Source organism: Agelaius phoeniceus, chromosome 3, assembly GCF_051311805.1.
Source record: "Agelaius phoeniceus isolate bAgePho1 chromosome 3, bAgePho1.hap1, whole genome shotgun sequence".
Classification (NCBI taxonomy): Eukaryota; Metazoa; Chordata; class Aves; order Passeriformes; family Icteridae; genus Agelaius; species Agelaius phoeniceus.
This window is the reverse complement of record NC_135267.1, coordinates 58,508,767-58,527,830: the sequence shown is the minus strand read 5'-3', so window position 1 is coordinate 58,527,830 and position 19,064 is coordinate 58,508,767. Positions and strand designations below refer to the sequence as shown.

Here is a 19,064-nt window from a genome sequence, read left to right as displayed (position 1 = left end):
GCTCCTCACTTGTTATGATATTCTCTCTGATTTGGGAAACTCCCTGCAATTTACTCTGGCTGCTTTCTCACCAGCTGTGACGAGACACAGAGGTATGAGCTCAGATACAGAACACCACGTGTGCTGCCACCCAGGTGGGTAAACACGGACATCTGCTATTGTGTGAATAGGTCTGTACAGCTTCTATAGCCAAACTGGCCAATTTCCCCTCTGGCTGTGGGGAGTGGAGCCAGCCGTGTCCCCACAAAATTCAGCAGTCACGGGTTTGGTGAGCAGCACACGCCCTGCCCCGAGGCTGCCGAGCTGGAGCTCTGCTCTGGCTGCTGCTGGCATCACCCCGAGTGCTGAGCCCTGCTTTGCCACCCAGAGCTGGGCAGGTCAGAAAAAAGAAGGTGTGGCTCAAGTCAGGAGCAGGAACATCTCCAAATCCTCCCTTGCTCGTGAGACAGTCAGTCCATAAAGTTAACACATAAACAAGTCCTCTAACCTTCCACCAGCCTGGGCAACACCACCAGAGTAATGGACCAGACACTTCACTTTGCTTCCAGAGACCAGAGTGGGGCTTGCCTGGCCCTACCTTGTTTTCTGCTATTGATTACCCTTTTCTCATCAGCATTTTCAGAGCAGAACCTAAAATTCATGAATCATTCAAAAATTTCTCTGACAAAAAATAGACAAGTAATCTGAAAACAGCCTTGCCAAACAATTTTAGGAGCCTGTATGGTCCCAACACCAGCTATAAACCACCTCATCTCTCACTATATGCTTAATTCTTTCTTCAGGTAAGGTTCTTCCCTGTTTCCCACAGTAGACTTGGCTTTCAGGCCCTAAATCCATTTTCATAAACATAATGTGGTGGGTCTTAACCACCCACAAAATAATACGATTAATTCACCTCAACCAACTTTAGCTGTCAAAATTTCTCAGGATTACAGGATTAAGCAGGAATCCTTGATTCAGAGCCTGCTATTTCATACTGTTCTCATGAAAGCACAATCCTGTTATTGCCACTAATAGGATTTTACAATTGGCCTTACAGCAACTGAGCAGCCACCAAGAAGTCTTCAGCCTTATACCAATTCCAGACCTAGTCATCTTTATCCTATGTTTTCTTGTATTTTAACTCCTACCATAACCTTACTTTTAGCTGTTAACAGATGACCTGTGTTGGCTTCAAAGCTTGCTGGTGACATATATTTTCACCTTGTTTTGCAGAAAGCAGCACTAAAGCCAGCTTTCATGCCTGTTGCCTATTAAACACAAGCCATCAGTTACCACCCTTTAGGGAACTGGTATATGCTAGGATCATGGCTGGTAGGAGTAGGATAAAAGATGTCCAGCAAGTTCTGTGGTGAATTTTAGGTTAACCTTAATTCTTAAGTTTACCCCACACCTAACTCCAACTTTAATGACACTCTCACATCACCTACTGAGGAGTATCCATAAGTCATCATGGCTCTTCCAGTCTCTGTGAGACTTAAGGGGTCTTAAAACTCTTAGGATCCATGCATTTTGTAGTCACAGAATGGTTTGTGTTGGAAGGCACCTTAAATATCATCCAGTTCTCATCTCCTTGCCATGAGGAAGGACACCTTCCAGTAGATCAGATTCCTCAGAGCCCCATAACCTTGTCTGGAACATTTCCAGGCATGGGCATCCACAGCTTGTCTGGAAAAGTCATTCCAGTGCCTCACCACCCTCACAGTAAAGGATGTTTTCCTAAAATCTGATCTAAACCCACTCTCTTTCAGTTCAAAGCCATTTCCCTTTGTCCTGTCACTACATGCCCTTGTAAGAAGTCCCTCTCCAGCTTGTTTTCAGTGTGTCCCATATCCTCTGTTTGCACTCTAAAGCCTCCTGTTTAGTTTCTGGCCCTCTTACAACCCCTGTTTCTCAGTGTGCTCTTCAGCTCTCTGTAAGTGGTTTGCATCCAGATCTTCAGTCCACACTCTGAAACCTAAGCCCAACTCCTACCCTTTGTTAGAGCTGAATAATTAAGGAACAAATTTCAGCTGGAAAGTGGTAATGACTGAATGACCATCAGGAAAAACTGCACTTCCTGAAAGTGCTACAAAGCTCATCCCTGATGGGTTTTGGTTATATAAGTATATATATAAGTATATATAAGTATATATATAAGCTCATATAAATATAAAGTGGGAGACCTGACCCCTGGGTACACAGAGGCTTTTTTATACACTGGCACCTGTACCAACCACATAAACCCCTCTAATCTGGTTTATAAATCCTAGGTTGTTGGGTTGTGTTTAATGAACAAATTGGAAGTTCTTTACAGGTTGCCTTCTGCTTCCAGGAATTGGAGGTGGGAGAAAATTAAATTATTCAAAGACTCTAAGAAAAATGTATAAGATAAAAGGTAACACTACTAGCTTCCTACATACAGGATACTTACAAGTGTTAGTCCATTCAGTTTACACCCACTGCAAGTTAGCATCAGAGAGAAAGATTTTAGGATAAATTATCATTCATGTGACATCTTGCTGTATATTCAGTTTAGATCAAAATTACAAGAGTTTCCATATTGCCCATCATGTCTTTACTGTCAGTACTAATTTCTAGTCCCAAAATCAGTTCAAGTTCCACATTGTGCTATTGTAGCCCCCTTGTTCATATCTGAATATTTAAACTGATTCAGAAATAGCTGATATAAAGACTGCTATTCAGCCTTCCTCTTACTCCCAAAATCACCGAGGATAAGGTGTGTTTGACCCATTCCCTCAAGACCAGGTTTCACTCTGGTGCCCTGGCCATGTGGATGGTGACTGAGGGTGCTACAGGGATCAGTCATGCAGGAGGGGCCGTGTGCCTGAGGGAGATCTCACAATCCAACTGCCTCTGGGAGACTGGGATGCCAGGGCATTTCCAACTTTGGACTGCAGTGGGCTGCAAACACAAGTACCTGGTCAATCTTGACATGTTAACATATTGCTGTAATGACTCTCTCATTACTTGTATGCATATTTCCTTTTTGGGGAAAGGAGCAGATTTTTTCCTTTTTCAGATGTAGCTTGAAATTTTTGGTCCCATAGGTGTTGAATGTAAGGTAGGTTACAACTTAAGCCAACAAAACAGTTAGAAGTTGTTTTATTTCACTGTGTTCCCTTCCTAACTTTATTCTGACCCTCCCTTTGGGGTCATTTATTTCTCACATTAGCTAGTTGCTCTTCCCGTTTGGGGATTTGGTAGTTTTAGTGAAACATTTAAAGGAGAAGACCAAGCAAACTCTCTCCTTATTTGGCTAAGAATGTTTGTTCTGCTAATATCTGAATGTAAAAACAACCTAATTCTTGGGACAAAAGCAGGGGGTATCCTCAGGAGACTTTTCAAGCTCCTAGTTTTGTTTGAACTTTTCAGGGGAGACTATTTAAATGTCATGAAAAGATTTTTGTGTTTGGTTGATTTTTTTGGTTTTTTTTAAAGAATAATCTTTAGATATAGATTTTACCTAGAGGAATGGATGTATGAAACTAACTCAATGATGGGCTATTTTCTTTCCTCTGTGACCCTTTCCTTTCCTTTCCTTTCCTTTCCTTTCCTTTCCTTTCCTTTCCTTTCCTTTCCTTTCCTTTCCTTTCCTTTCCTTTCCTTTCCTTTCCTTTCCTTTCCTTTCCTTTCCTTTCCTTTCCTTTCCTTTCCTTTCCTTTCCTTTCCTTTCCTTTCCTTTTTTTTTTCACTTTCTCTTTGTCTTTCTCACTTTCTTGTTTTCTCATATCAAAAAATATGAAACAAATTAGCGAATTGACTTTTTTTTTCTTTTAGATGGCATGTGGTGGCACAGTTCTAAATTGAGATTTTTTTCTTTGGATCTTAACATCCCCAAATAGATTTTCTACTCCCTTCATGTTTGTTTGTTTAAACTAGGTCTCTTGGTATTGTAGCAGCTCAGGACAACTTTCCATATACTGCCCTTCAGTTCCCACAAGAGTTAAATCCCAGGCTTTCAGCTAGATGGGTTGCCAGCTACTGAGTGATGCCATTTGAAGCTTAGCCTCAGATGATGAGCCTGGGACCTTTTATTTGGCATGCCTCAGACTTTTGGAGCAATGGGAGGACTGCACACTTCTTTTTGAGTCATGGTCAGAGTCCCTGTTTGCTCCCCCTCTTACCAAAGGCAAATGGTTGGAGAAGGTGAACTTCAGCTTCTTCAAGGAAGTTCTTCAACAGCCTCAAGGAAATCTGGACAAACCATGGATGTATCTGGAAGAAGAGGATTCTTTCCATCCTCATCTCTGAATGCTATCATGTGGGAATGACCTCAGTAAGTCAAGAACTTTTTCCTCTTGGTTTTACTCTCCAGAGAGAAAACTCTTTTCCTACAGTGATACAAATCCAGAACTTGCTTGAATATTTTCATACTCTGTTGCTTTTTCATACTTGAGTCTTTTAATTCTCTTTTTCCTTTCCTACTTGTTTTAACTCTTGAAGTAGATTCTCCTCTCCTTTTTGTTACTGTGAACCTTTACTGGACTTCCAGCAGCACACTCTTTGAGCACCTTTCCTTTGCAGTTTTTGCAGAGCACTGCTTTTGGGAGGCTTGCCGCTCATTCTGGTCACTGCATTTACTTGCTGCATTCACTGTCCCCTACCACATCTCCAGCTATGTTGTTTGTTGTCTTCAACTGTCTCAGGTGGTAGCATGGTCAGCATACAGGTGGGATCATCATTAACATTTTTGCACAGGTTTAAATGCCAGCAAGGCCTGAGGCTTCCCAGGTTGTTACAGAATGCTCATTCTTAGACTGTGATATCCTTGTCTTAAGGAGCTATTTTAAAATCAGGAAATGCAAGGGTCATGAGAGAAAAATTATGACTAGGGTGAATGGCTCTCTTTAAATAATCGTTGCTCCAGTAAAACTTCTTTACCTTGCATTTGATGTTCTTAACTACTTGACAGTATGGGTACGTTAATGAACAAGGTAACTTATGTGGATGAACCAAGTCAGCTAGGCAAGCTTATTGTCAACAGTTAGTCCCTGTTAACATCAGTAAATCCAGAAGTGTCCTGAATGTGACTGTGCATCATCACAGGGCAGCTGGGAAGTTAACAGGGAATGGGGTATGAAATATTTGTATGAAAATCAGCAGAAGCCAATGCTACCAACTCTCTGTTATGAGATAAAAGGAGAACTTACCCCATAACTCAGCAAAACAACAGTTAAAACCATTGTAACAATGGCAGGGAAACTGAACAGATTGTGGTGATGATGATGATGATGAACACGATGTGATGAACAACATCTCCTTGTGATGGGTTAGATTTATAATGTTTGCAAGATACCTGCAGTCATGTTAAGTGTTCAGAGTGTGTAAACATGTTTAAATTTTGTTATGCTGTGATAAATGGCACTTAAAGCAGGTAAGAAATTGCTCTCTCAAAACAGTGCCATTTTGCCTTCCCTCCACCTCTGTACTTGGAGGAAATACAATGCTGAATAACTACAAATTATTTTTACTTAATTAAATCCCTTTCTGGAAAACTGATGTTGGTATTAATGTTTTTTTTTAAGCCAAAAAACCTATGAGCCAAGTTCACTTCAAATGAATAAGTTTAACTTAAAATTAATGCCATTAACTTCAATAGGAACTGAAGAGACCTCTCTGGGAACAATCCAGGGCTCTAACAAGAGCTACCAATGCCATTTGTCATGACTATATAATGAAACTGTGCAATGTGATGGGGACATTGCTTGTCCAAGAGCTCTTTAAGAGAATCTCTTTAGCTGTGGTTTAGCACTCACAGGCTGAGCCCCTTGGAGAAGGCAGCTCAGGATTTCTGCTAGCATGATGGGCTTAGTGACCTTTAACATTGGCGAGAGCAGTTCTAATTGGGTTTTATCTAGCATCAGTATATCAAAGCTGGTGTGCCTTTTTCCAAGGCCGTCATGTATGTCCAGAAATTGAGGGTCCACAAAACAGAAGGAGAAGGGGGAGGGGAGGAGCACACAATGCTCACAGTATATTTTTATACATATTTACAGAAGGAAGAGCTGTGCTATCCAAACTTGAGCTTTCCCCATGGATGAGTCAAACATAACGTTTCATCCCAGCGAAGGCACAGAGAACATCTCAATGCACAGAAACATTTCTACACAGGAAAGGGTCTGGGAGATATTGACCCCACTTTGGGTAATTATGATCATCTCCTTCCTGGGTTTTTGTGAAAATGGAATTGTCCTCTGGTGCCTCTGCTTCCAGATCAAAAGAAACCCATTCACTGCGTACATCACACACTTGTCCATTGCTGATATCTCCTTACTGCTTTGTACGTTTATTCTGTCAATTGAGTACATTGCTGGTTTTGGATTCGCATACGGTTTTTACTATTATGTAACCACCACACTATCTATTGTCTTCCTTCTTGGCTATAATACTGGTCTCTATCTCCTGACAGCCATCAGTATTGAGAGGTGTCTGTCTATTGTTTACCCCATCTGGTACCGATGCCACCGGTCGCAGCACCAGTCGGCAATCGTGTGCGCCATTCTGTGGACTCTGTCTTTTTTCATGACAGTGGCCGAATATTTAACATGCAAAGATGATTCAACCAAGGAACAATTCGACGACGGCAACCATTGCCAAGCACTGCTCATCTTCACGTGGATCCTGACTTTCATGATCTTCATTCCTCTAATGATTCTGTCCAGCCTGATCTTGGTTATCAGGATTCGCCGTAACTCCCTGAGACCTCATTCGTCAAAGCTCTACATCATCATTGTGGCCACAGTCATTGTCTTCCTCATCTTTGCCATGCCTATGAGGCTGCTGTATCTTCTGAATTACCACCACTGGTCATCTTTGCTCAGCCAGCAGAACCACGTCACCATTGTTCTCTCCACCGTTAACAGTAGCATCAACCCCCTGGTTTACTTCTTTGTAGGAAGCAGCAAGAAGAGGAGGTTCAAGGAGAGCCTCAAAGTGGTTCTTAGCAGAGCTCTCACTGATGGCTTGCGGCCAAGAAGCCAGGAAGTGGGCATGAGTTTGGATATAGCCGAAACAATTTTCTAAAGCTTAGGGGGGAAACTGTAGGGGCACATGATTGAAATAATTGGACGTGGAACATTTAATAAGCCTCTGCAAAACGAAAAGTATTTTTCATAGAATGTAAAAAGCAAAGGTGAAATGATATTGTTATCTTTGGTGGTTGAGCAATGGAAAAACAGGGACTAGAATAAAGATAACTTTTATTTGTTTTTTTTTTAATTTGTATTTTCTTAATTATTCAAATACATGCTACATCCTGATGTGACTATACCAATCAAAGATACCACAGTGAAAAATGGATAGGCCAACAGAGAATATTAAAAAAGGACACAGAAATATGTTATAAATAGTGTGACATTTATAAAATCACCGAGCACCCATAAATGCTATTGAAGTCATCAGGGCCTGTGTGTGTTCGCATTTTTAAAAGTCAAACCCACTAAACACAGGATTCACGTTACATACTGGGATTTAATTTCAACTGTTTCCAGCTCGTTTAAGTGCGCAAAAGAGCTGCTCCCTGGGGGAAACAGAGGAAGAAATCCATGTATGACAGTCAGTCCCCATACATAGCAAGGCACATATGGTGCAACTTTGATCTAGAAAGACATTTAAGTATATGTTAAATGGCCTAATTAATCTGTTGTTAAACTTCAGAATTTGTTTTCAAAGTATATGTTGCATAATTTCCACTGACACCAAGATGTCTCTGGGTCCTTGGATAATTCGGTACTTGACACATAGGAGTATCTGGCAACACAGGGATGTTGCCAACTCACAGAGGCTTTTGCCCTAATTATGAAGGGTGAGGCAGGCTTATCCCCAAAAATGTCAGCATTCCTGTAGGTTTAGATATTCAAGGAGTCTATGAGAAAGTCAGTCCCAATATTTGCTGTCCCAACCACATAGTTAGTATTTATCTTTTCTTTGGAGAATATATGTCCCCTGTGTGGCCTCTCTGTTTTATAACAACCAGTTTTGGAAAAACAGAAAAAAGAAAGGTGCCTTACACAATGAATAACTGGAGCTACACACCAGCCACACTTTTCCAGCTGCCTGCCTCCCTCTGTTGTATACCAGGGTACTGGGGCTGCTATTTTGTGGCGTTTAATTCCCAGGGTCACTTGCCCAACTATAGCCAAGCTGCAGAGTGCAGAGGACAATAGGAAAGATATGATGGGGCCAGATGAGCTTTATCACACAGAACATGGCAGATTTTGTCAGTCAGAGCACAGTGGCACATTTAAAGAGACACACATTTGCTTCTGGCCCCCAAGGAGCTCCAAATTCAGCAGGAGCTGAGACCTCCCCCTACAAGCAAAGGCAGCATCTTCAGCTTCCCGCCAAGTTTCCATTGGCACACTTAATAGCTAACTGGGGAAAGAAAAATACAACCCACCCCTCCTTTGCTGAAAGACTGCCAGTCCTGGAATAAGGAAGATTGTAGGTTTAGACAGAGGATCAGATGGGAATTCATGTAGAAAAGAGATCTCAGAAGAATAAATGTTCTTTCTACACGTGCCCCTTCCTCCTTATATTAAAGCTTTGCAATGTGTCATTGTAGAAGACTTGGGAGAAGGAAGAAGTTACTCCTACATCTTCCTGAGTCCCTCACTCCATCAAAACCTTTACCTATGACAGCCCTCCCCCAGTCCCAGTTTTTGTCATTGAAACTCCAGTCCCAGGCTTGTCACATCTACTGGTTCGGGTGGTAGATGAATGGAGTCTCTTCTCTCTTAGGACAGAGATCTACTGTGCTGCTGGAATGACACATCAGCTGAGCTGCACCCCCTTGTCGATGGGGAGTGCAGGAGAGGGCAAGGAGGTCTCTGGACACCTTGTGAGGGAGGGCCAGGGGGAAAAGTGAGTGTGATGTCCACATACATGTGTCATGTATGTGCACGCAGCTGCTGAGGGCTGGGGGACTGCAGGGAAATTTGTCAACACTGATGAATGCCATAAACTTAAATACTAGGATAGATCTAGCCCCTCTTAAAAACCCCCAGACTTTCCTTTAAAGCTGTTCCCTACCCTTACCTCAAAACTTTTTACAATAATCACACAGAGAACCAGAGACAGGGGCAACAGAAGCATCTCCAACACATGCTTCTGCTGTAGCCACACATGGAACCCAGTTCTCTCAGAGTGATTCAGGTGAGGTAAGGCACATGATTTCCAGTGCTTAAACATATCCAGATTATTACAACAGGCTTGGGTTAAAGATCACCATGCATGCAGCCAGGGCAGTAGATCTGAAGAGGCAATAATATGCAGCAGGGCAATGGGGATGCTTGTGAGCTGAATAATGCTCTAGCTTTTAGCTTATTACCCCTTTTCACCTGGCCATGCCTCCAAATGTTTCAGATTTTGGACAACAGTCCGTAGATCAGTTCCCAAAGCAACAAAAATTAAAACTCAGCATGAGATGCACATCCAGAAGGACAAATAAGAATGAACATCTAACAGTTGAAAAATTATTAATATTTCCCAGTGGATTGATAAAAATAACTTATGGATGTTCTTTCTTCTTTATCATAGCACCTGGTGACTGTTCTCTGTGCAGACAGGCTGCAGTACAAGGGGAACTAATAAGCACATGATTCCATGATTAAAAAAAAACCAAAACCCAAGACATGGAAAATGTGACAATTTGTTGCACAACAAGGACGTGATTCCCCACCAGCTTGCATCTTTAAAAATTATTTGCAACTGTGGGAGAGATTGAAATACCACTGTGCAAATCAGATGGTTTTAGCACTCTTTAGTGGTGCAGAACAGGAAAGGTTGTCTTGAGGGTCAAGTACTATCGATGGAGCTTAGAGAGGTGGGTTCTATTTTAATGCAGTATTGGCATCTAATTTTTCTGTGCCACTCTTTCCTACCTATAAAATGAGAGTTGTATTATTTTGCCTCCAGTGTTGTGCTTTCACATTTGCACTACAGGCACTTTAGAACAGCAACTATCTCTTGGTTATCTCTTGTAATGTCTGGGATAATAAGGATGTAATTTTGCTGTGCTGCCAAGACAAGGAATTATTCAGGAAAGTAATGTCCTGTATACAGCTTGCTTTGTTAAAATGCTCTTTACCAGGCTTCTGATCAAATTGATACTAATGAATGTTGTGGGCTGTAAAAGTGTGACTAGAAATACAAGGAGAAAAGTCACTTCCCTAGACACAGAATAGTTTTTGTTCTTTAGCTACTCCTTGGGTGCAGAGGATGATATGGGACAGGCTGCTGTTTCAGGCCCAAAATGATGTGATGGTTTATGCAGCAGCTTTCCTCTATAACTCACAGACTTTGTGAGTTAAGGACTTTGTGAACAGTCCTTGTGACAACAAGGACAGAGAAGTGAGGAACATGATATTGCCCAGTTTACTTCTAGCCTGGAGCATACCCTGGGAAATCCTCTAAAGGAAGCTGAAATGTTTCCCAGTTGTACTGGTTGCTGCAAACAACAAACCTCCCTTTCTCAGCATGAGAACCATCCACAAGTCCATAGCATTCCCTGGTAAAATGCCTCAGGTCACTTTGTGGAGTGAGGGTAAGAGGGATGGTTCCTTTGCAGGGTCCTCCAAAAACCCTAGATAGATTGTCTGGCTCCCCCCAGAGAGATTCTTCCTTCTCAAGTCCTCCTGCTGTGGCAGTCCCAGGGAGAGCACGACCCACACACTGGGTTTTATGAGCAGACGTTGCAGTGATGGTAGTGGCCAGCAGAAGATACTCTCAGAAGGTACCAGGCCAAGGGAAAGCAGAAAGTCAGTGTGAGCTTATGTGTAGCTCATACCATACAATGCTGCCTTGCCATTTGTGTGCCTGCTGCTTCTCTTCCCAACTCCATGCAGAAATAATTCACTAAAATCCACTACACAGGGTTTCTAGCTGCCTATCCAACTGGAAAGCCAGTTTGCTTTCTATTTGGTTGCCCAGGCATTTGTGCGATGTCCACATGGAATTATTTTATTTTCCAGTTGATTCACACAAGCCTAAAAGATGAAGCATCAGGATCCACATTCAAACAAAAGTATTACAGGTGCAAAACTCTGAATTCAAATTAGAGGTACTGAGATAGCCTGAATGATTCTAATACTTCTTCCTTGCATATAACATTCCATTTTTAATTATATCATTGCAACCTATTTTTTTCTCCAAACTGGACTCTTGCCTCATTAAATACACAAGACTAGACCTGCTGCTGGCTTAGTTAAGTATTTCTAGAGTCCTTGCTTCAGGTGTTTCAGAGATATGAAGGGTAGGAAAGGGGAGGGAGCGGCTGTGGCTGTATCCATCTGGCCCCTAATCCTGTCTCCAGCAGTGTTCCCAAGCAGATGCCTACAGAGGAGAAGGAACAGAGCAAACCCATATCATTCTTCATTCTCATCCTCTCCAAGCCTTCAGCAGTTATCAGCTCAGAAACACTTTGCTCTAGAAATCTTTACACTTGGTAACTTTCAATGGATTTCTCCAACAAAAACATCTGACCTCCATGGAAGCCATATGAGTTTTTTATGTCTTCAACACTTTCACAGAAGTATTTCATGTTTATTCTGAAGGATTTTTTTCAGGAATTGGAGAATGAAATTCTTACTTGGATTCTATCATTTTAACACCACTAAGCAAGATGCAATACAAAGCAACTAATTTTTTTTCTCTTAGAGCACACATTTTTTTTCCCTCTGGACACAAAGCATCTCTGGAATTGGAGTACCTTTTAATTATTTATTTCTCCTGTTAAGAATTTTCTTTATAAAATATATGGCTCTAGAAAAGTGGACATTATAGCAAATAGATAACAATTATAATGATAAAAGTTATCAGCATTTTGAGGTAAAGAATAAATTAAAATATTCATAGAATCAGTATTTTTAGGTATAGTGTTCAAAGAGATGTAAAATTTAACAGCTACATGCAGGAGATGGACTAAACACCTTGGTATCAATGCTCTGTCTTAGAACAAAAACTCCATTTGCTTAATGCATTAGAGGAGGGTGCTTTATGTTTCATGTTGTCTTTGGTCTATCTGGATTTATTTTTGAACTCAAAGAGTGATATATGTGTTTCAGATATAACTTTTTATATTATTTATAGGAAAAAAGTTCTCTTTGTTACAAGTAAAGTATTTCAGATGACCACATATGCTAAGCTCAATGACTGTACTCAATTATATACTACAGCAAAATGTAATTATTTTGTGAAAATAAATATATACAATCAGTAACTTTTGTTTTGGCTAATTTTTTTTTCCTTTCCCTGGGCATGGGCTGGAATGGACCTGCCCTTAGCCAGGGGACAGGCTGAGCCTGTCAGACCAGTGTCTGAACAGTAAACAGTATCTCTATTGCTAACCTTGGTCTGGCTGAGGTCCTCTGTAAATATAGCTCTGCTCAATAACTATATTCTTTATACTGTCACCTCTCTTTTGGTTCATTTATCTGTCAGCACATATAGCATTTCAGTACAACACTGGCCTCTGTTTCTTAGCACCATTCAATGTGGAGAAACTTTTCTCTGTACTTTTGTGTCTGGATTTGATGTCACCTCCCAAAGCACCATTCAGCCACTGCATGTGACATCCTGTGGGTTCTCCCTTGTTTAATCCCTGTGGCAGGAGACTTCAAGCCTACAACAGCGCAGCTATTTTAACTCCTTGGGCAGACACGGTGAGATACATGCCCTGCATCTCTCAGCTATCTATTCACCCTGAGTTTCCTACTGTGTACTCCACTCATACCTCCCCCAGTTTCATTATTCACATAAGGCTTGTAAAATCCTGCATAGAATTGATGCCTCCTGTCCTGTTTACTCAGAGTCAGTGCAGCTATCATGTTCTTCTCTTGGCCATGCTCATGACATCATGTCCCTGCTGTAGCTCTGGGATAACAAAACACTGCCCAAGGGACTCAACAAGCTTTCAGCATCACTGCCCATCATCAAACAGTCTCAGTCTCCTCATTATTGCTTTGTGTGGAGCAGCAAGAGAGAAAAGACACAGAAAATCCCTCCGACTAGTTTTATTGAAGGCTTCAAAGACAAATTACTGCTAGCTCATGAGAAAGCTCCAACACCTGCTTCAGAGAGCAGACTCTGAGGCTCGAGCACATGTTAGAACATTGAGAAGGTAAAAGTTAAGACAAATAATATACAGAGAAAACTATTTTCTCTCTTGTGTGGGACAAACCTTCTATCCTATTTTGGATGAGAACACATATGGCATTTCCTAATATTACTTTATTTCAGCTGCTAAGGCAATAACTGTCTGATAATATCAGTATTTATTACTAGCAATTTTTTCACTACGGTGTTCACTTCAGTAAGGGTGAACCGAAAGATTTTCTTCCCCACTGTAACATCTATCATATCTTTAAATGTCATATCAGTACATGAAAAAATGCCAGAAAACTCTTTAAGACAGTTGTCATTCCATGTCTATCTGATGCATATTTCTTAGCACATTCACTATCATATTTGTATACTTTCTGTTCATTTTACTCTGGCTCTGACTGAAAAAGGCAAGGAAAATCTGGATTACTGCACAGATTCAGATGGCAATATTACAGATCCGAAACTGTGCAGTATGGAGATCTCCTTCTTGTCTTGTGATCCACATGTGCAACCGGTTTTTATGATCTAATGTGAATCTCTAATCGAACCATTTATTCAATACTGTAATGGCTTACCTGGGCCTTCATGCGTACACTGATACTTATTTTTCTCTACCCTATCTCCTTCAGCAACTTGTGAATATAAAACATCTAGGGCAATGCGGTATCTATTATTAAAAAAACCCAGATTGTTACTTTTCTTCTAAGTAAATTAATATGTACACTTCTTTCTTCTACTTCAGATATCTTAAAATGTTTTACAGACAAATGTAATGGAAATAAAATGCATGCCTAGAAGAAGTTTAATACTGGCCTAAACCTATTTATGAATGTGGCTATAAAAACAAATATATATATGCATGGACAGAATATATAAATGTATCATCAGAATATATCAATAAATTCAAGCAAGGCAGGGTGATAGAAAAATCACCTGAATAAAGTATACCACATATTTTAGTCCTTCACAAAGTTCTTTACCTCTGAGAGGACTAGGAAGAAAGAAAATGTAGGTTGAGCCTTGATGCTTTAAATGAAACAATTTTTTTAAATTTCTCTGCTGTGTATGAAGTTTGTTATTTTTTAAGTGTGATGCTGAAATGGGAAATGCAGCTACATGGGAAAGAAGAATTTGTTTTTCTTTGAAATTTCCCATTACAAAGAACCAGGAAAAATACAGCAAACCAGAAATTTATCAGCTACCTTGTAACAATCAAGAAGGAACAGATGACAACATATTTTCTTACATAATACTACTGAATTAGGTGAAATAACTACTGAAAGAGAAAAAGAAATGTTGCCTATTGTCTTACAATAAAAATAAAACACGATGAAGCAGTAAGACTTCCAGATGATTCATTTTTTCACTTCAGCTCCGCATGAGACATCTGCAGGTTTTTGCCATTGTAAAAAGGTGGTCTTTACACATCTTGTACCAGCTTGCACTTCTCCCAGCCCAGGATCCACAGCAGTTTCCAGCTTCAGGCATTGCTCTAGGTTAGTGCTGTGGTTTAGACCCAGCTGGCAACCAACCTCCATGAGCCACTTGCTCTCTCTTTCAGGAGAGAACTGGAAGGGTAAAAGTGAGAAAACTTGCAGGCTGAGATAAAGACAATTAAATAGCGAAAGCATAAGGCACGCCACAAGCAAAGTGAACAAGGCATTCATTCACTGCTCCCACAGGCAGGCAGGTGTTCAACCATCCCCAGGAAAGCTCGGCTTCATCATGTGGAACAGTGACTAGGGAAGACACACACTGTCACCCCAAACATCCCCTCTTCCTCCTTCTTCCCGCAGCTCCACATGTAAGCACGGTGCTGTGTGGTGTGGGATATCCCTGTGGTCACTTGGGCTTGGCTGTCCTGCCTGTGTCCCCTCCCAACACCCTGTGCACCTCCAGCCCTCTCAGTGGTGGCTGGGGGGAGGTGAGAGGCAGAAAAGACCTTGATGCTGTGTGAGCCCTGCTCAGCAATAACCAAAACACCTCTATATTATCAACACTAACTCCTAAGCCACAGCACAAAACAGGGCCCTTTTCAGTGCAAACACTGAGTACAGCACGTAAGGACGTCCCCAACAAGACAAAGATTTCACATAAAGTGCTCAGACAAAGCTGATGTTCTTTTAAGGTAGCATTGAACAGTACCATCTAGATTAGGAAATGTCATTCATTATCTCCCTAACTGCTTTGGGAAGCCTAAACCTAAGTCTGCAAAACAAGGTCATCAGGGACTGGTTTTCTTTGTTATAAAGCAGGGTAACTCATCAGAACAAATCAGAAGGTAGCTCTTATCGAGAGCTTGCCTTTAAAAATGCTAAGGAGAGTAGACGTAGAACAGAAAGAAGTAGGAAGCATCAGAAACAAGCAGCAAAAAGAATAAGGAGCATTTAGAAGTAATGGCAATGGGAGTAACATTAGAAGACTGAAGTATAGAACAGCAAGCAAGAGAACAGGAAAGAAAAATAAACTACCCAGTGAGTGGCATATCTGTGCTTTTTGAAAAACTGCACAGCTCCACGGAAGAGCCTTATGAAGTTTCCATGAAGTATAAAAGTAATTACTTCAACATAATGTAGCTTACAGACAGATAGAAAGAAACTCTCCAGACCTCACAGGATAAGGAATTTCCCACGATCAAATGTAAAAACAGCTCTGGATGCTGAAAATTTTTTTGTTCCAATTACTGAAAAGAATTAGAGATCAGATATGAGTGTTAGAGGGAACTGAGACAGTAGCAGTAGAAGTGAGCTGCCTCTCAGCCTGCCTGACCTGCACAGCTGATGGTGGCCACATGAAGCAAGACTCTGAGTCAGAAGAACAAAAAATGATGCGACACTTGACACCTGGCAAGAGGAAAAGAAGAATCCTGGAGGACCCGTGTATCCATCACTTATTCATGACACTGTGCCTACTGAAAACCATCCACAGTGGTTTGGAAATTGCAGCAAGACTTTCAGGTGTACTGGGATTTACTCCATATAACTAACAGCCATCATGCTCAACTTCTCCTGAGGGAAGGGAAAAGGTAAGATTAGGACAATTGCATAGTTTCAGAATATTTTAACACTCTGTCATGGTACATGGTTAGCTGAGATGCCAGTATGATTAAGTATGGGAGGTAAATATTTATTATACTTTATTATTTATAAATCACACTCAGAATTACATATTCCTATGGGCTATTTGCAAAATAGTTTAGGATACAAAAATGACTGACACATAGGTCCTGACAATTTCTATTGCATGTAGCTAGCTTGAAACATGGCAAAAAATCCATGAATCTTGAAAGAATTGCTGCATCCACCAGATTATAAAGGCTAAGGAAAATATGTAGTAAATGGAAACAGTCACATGATTGGAACTTGCAAACTTTTATTTCATTTTATTTTAAAGGTATTTGCACTTACATTGTGTATTTCAGTATTTCTGCAGCACCCTTGCTGTGTTGCAACACTGGTTCATTGTTAGGTTGATGTTTATGTATTAGCACAGCAGATGAAAGAAGAATTTCTGGTCTGTTCCTTTTCCTTTCTAACTGGGATTTTGCCCCCAGGTATGTCAATTTCTTTCCTTCTTCCTAGATAGATGTTCACATACTTTCCTCTGTATGCAAAGAAACTGCTCTGAAGTCTTGTGCAAATACAGAGGCCTAAGCATTCATAGCAGTACAAAGAGTGAAGAATGCCACTCTAAACTTCTTCATTCTTTTGTCAGTAAACAACTTTGAGTTAGCTCTTACCAGATAACTGAAATTAACTGTTTCTGCACTACCAGGCCCTGACACTGCAATATTCATACGTATTCTTAATGTTACAAGGTGAGATGTCACATTGTCTTCAGTGGTATTCAGGTACTTAAATCTACACAAAGAAAATTTCAGGGATAAAGCCCTATTTGCAGAAACCTGGGTAGCTAATAGGATCAGCAGCTACAGAATGTCTGCCTGCTCTGCTGTCTGCAGTGAATTTCCTGGCTGATACATTTTTAATTCAAGTTGGTAAGCAGAGACAGGATTTCCACCAAGTCTCTTCTTTTTGCACTGCTCTGTGGAAAGTGAGTGATGCTAGTCCTGCCAGCAGAGCAGCAAAGTTTAAGAAACATAACCCCAGAAATTAACAAACTTAGTATTCTTTTTGTCAACTGCTTTTGTTTTGTCTTTTTGAGCCTTTGAGTTGGTGTCATCAAGCTTCTCTTTATACAGGCTGGAGTCTTAAAAGCAGACAACAGGGATTCTTGGGTAATCAGATTTAGAACTTTCAGGAATCCACTGAAGGCTAAAATAAAAGACAAAGAATTGACAATAATCCATTATATTGCAGTAGAAAACTGCAGAGGACAATAGCATTTACTCAGTCCCTTTTAACAGTTCTTTTTCTGCAGTTCCTCTGCCCCTTCTGGAGCTGCTGCTGGTGTTTGTGCAGATATGCAGTGAGCCTAGCAAGTCAGGTGAGAGGTTCAGCTGCAAACCTGCACAAAACAATCAGAATAGTGTGCCAGCTTTCAGCCAGGGCAGCACCTTCAGGCAGCTGCCTGCCCTGCTGCAGAGCTAATGCTACCAGAGAGCTGGGCTCTGTCTGAGAGAAAAGAGAGGAGAAGGAGATCACAGCAGCCTGGAACCATGCTGAACTGCCTGAGAGGCAGATCTTCAGTGCTGCCTCATTCTCATGGATGCTAGGGAATGGAGCAAGAAAAACTATTTCAGTTTTAGGCCTTTTTTGGGTGTGGTTTTTTTTTTGTGCAAATGGCTTTTGGAAAGTATTCATAATTAGAGAACAGGATTTCTTCACAGAAGACAGCTGTCTGTTTAATGAGTGTAACTTTTAGTTTTCTTTCTTTCTCCCACCCTTATGCCACTTACCACTCTCAAAGGTGCTTTTCTTCTTAACTGCACTTTCATAAAAATTTACTAATGAATTCCTTCTTGAATCTTTACAGTGCAGTTAAAATTTGCTAAATTCTGGAGATAATTATGCAAGCTCCAGGCTGGGTCACTTTTCTCTGTAGGCCAGGAGGCAGTGGAGGTAGGACAGCGTGTGTTTCACTTCCTGCTGACAAGGCTGCGGCTGCCTTGTGCAAGCCTCCCCTCCTGCCCTCTGCTGAAACGGGGGCAATTTCCACACCACACCAGCCTCCCTGCTGCAGTAATAATTCTTGCAGCCAGACAACTAACCACTGTCATTGCCTCCTCAGCCTTCCTCCCTAATGGGTTTTGTCTCCTGATCTCTCACAATATTTCGCTGTACATTTTGAATAACTTATTTAAAACCTCTCTTAATGTTTCCTAAACAGCATTTCTTTGACTCAAGCACCAAGCCACAGAATCACAGAGTGGTTCAGGTCAGAAGGGACCGCAGTGGGTCATCTGGTCCAACCTCCCTGCTCAGGAAGGGTGGTCCCAGAGCGCATGGCACAGGAATGCGTACAGGTGATTCCAGTGAGGGAATCTCCAGTGAGGGAGACTCCACACTCTCTCTGGGCAACCTGTTCCAGTGCGTGGTTACTCGCACAGTAAAGAAGTTCTTCCTCGTGTTCAGCGGGATCTTCCTGTGAATCAGTTTCAGCCTCTTGTCCTACTGCTGGGCACCACAAGGAGAGCCTGGAACACCCTCTCGGCACTCCCCCTTAACACACTTACAGACACTGACGAGATCCCTTCTCCAGGCCCAGCTCCCCCAGCCTGTCCTTGCTAAGACTTGCTCGGGTCCCTTCACCTTTGCTGCCCTCAGCGGGACTCGCTCCGGGACGCTGCAACCCGCTGGCGGCGCGCCCCACCGGCCGGGCCCCTGCGCTCCTCAGCCGGCCGGCCAGCAGCCCCGAGGACACGGGTATCCCGCTATCGCGGTGCCCCCCTGTCGCCGTGTCCCGCTGTCGCCGTGTCCCCCTGTCGCCGTGTCCCGCTGTCGCCGCGCGGCCCGGGGGTAGGGGACGCGCCTCACGTGAGCGCCGTGTCCGCGCACGGC

General features: G+C 41.8%; 1 protein-coding gene and 1 long non-coding RNA gene across 3 annotated transcripts; one reads left to right on the top strand and one right to left on the bottom strand.

The window, feature by feature from the left end:
* Positions 1-6,036: 6,036 nt before the first annotated feature.
* MAS1 (MAS1 proto-oncogene, G protein-coupled receptor) lies at positions 6,037-7,026 on the top strand. Its single transcript, XM_054630617.2, has one exon. It carries the CDS (start codon positions 6,037-6,039, stop codon positions 7,024-7,026), a length of 990 nt encoding a protein of 329 aa, XP_054486592.1.
* Positions 7,027-12,998: 5,972 nt separating this feature from the next.
* On the bottom strand, positions 12,999-19,044 carry LOC129118827 (uncharacterized). Of its 2 annotated transcripts, none has more exons than XR_013181372.1 (3): positions 16,512-19,044; positions 15,576-16,112; positions 12,999-14,672 (listed from the first exon to the last, which is right to left on the bottom strand). It is a non-coding gene; the product is annotated as an uncharacterized LOC129118827 (long non-coding RNA). The 2 variants fall into 2 exon arrangements; XR_008534015.2 differs by lacking the exon at positions 12,999-14,672 and having other exon boundaries at positions 14,679-15,787; positions 15,874-16,112.
* Positions 19,045-19,064: the final 20 nt, after the last annotated feature.

Excerpts from the sequence above, each read along its gene's own strand:
- MAS1 (XM_054630617.2), top strand. The coding sequence starts at position 6,037 with ATGGATGAGTCAAACATAACGTTTCATCCCAGCGAAGGCACAGAGAAC.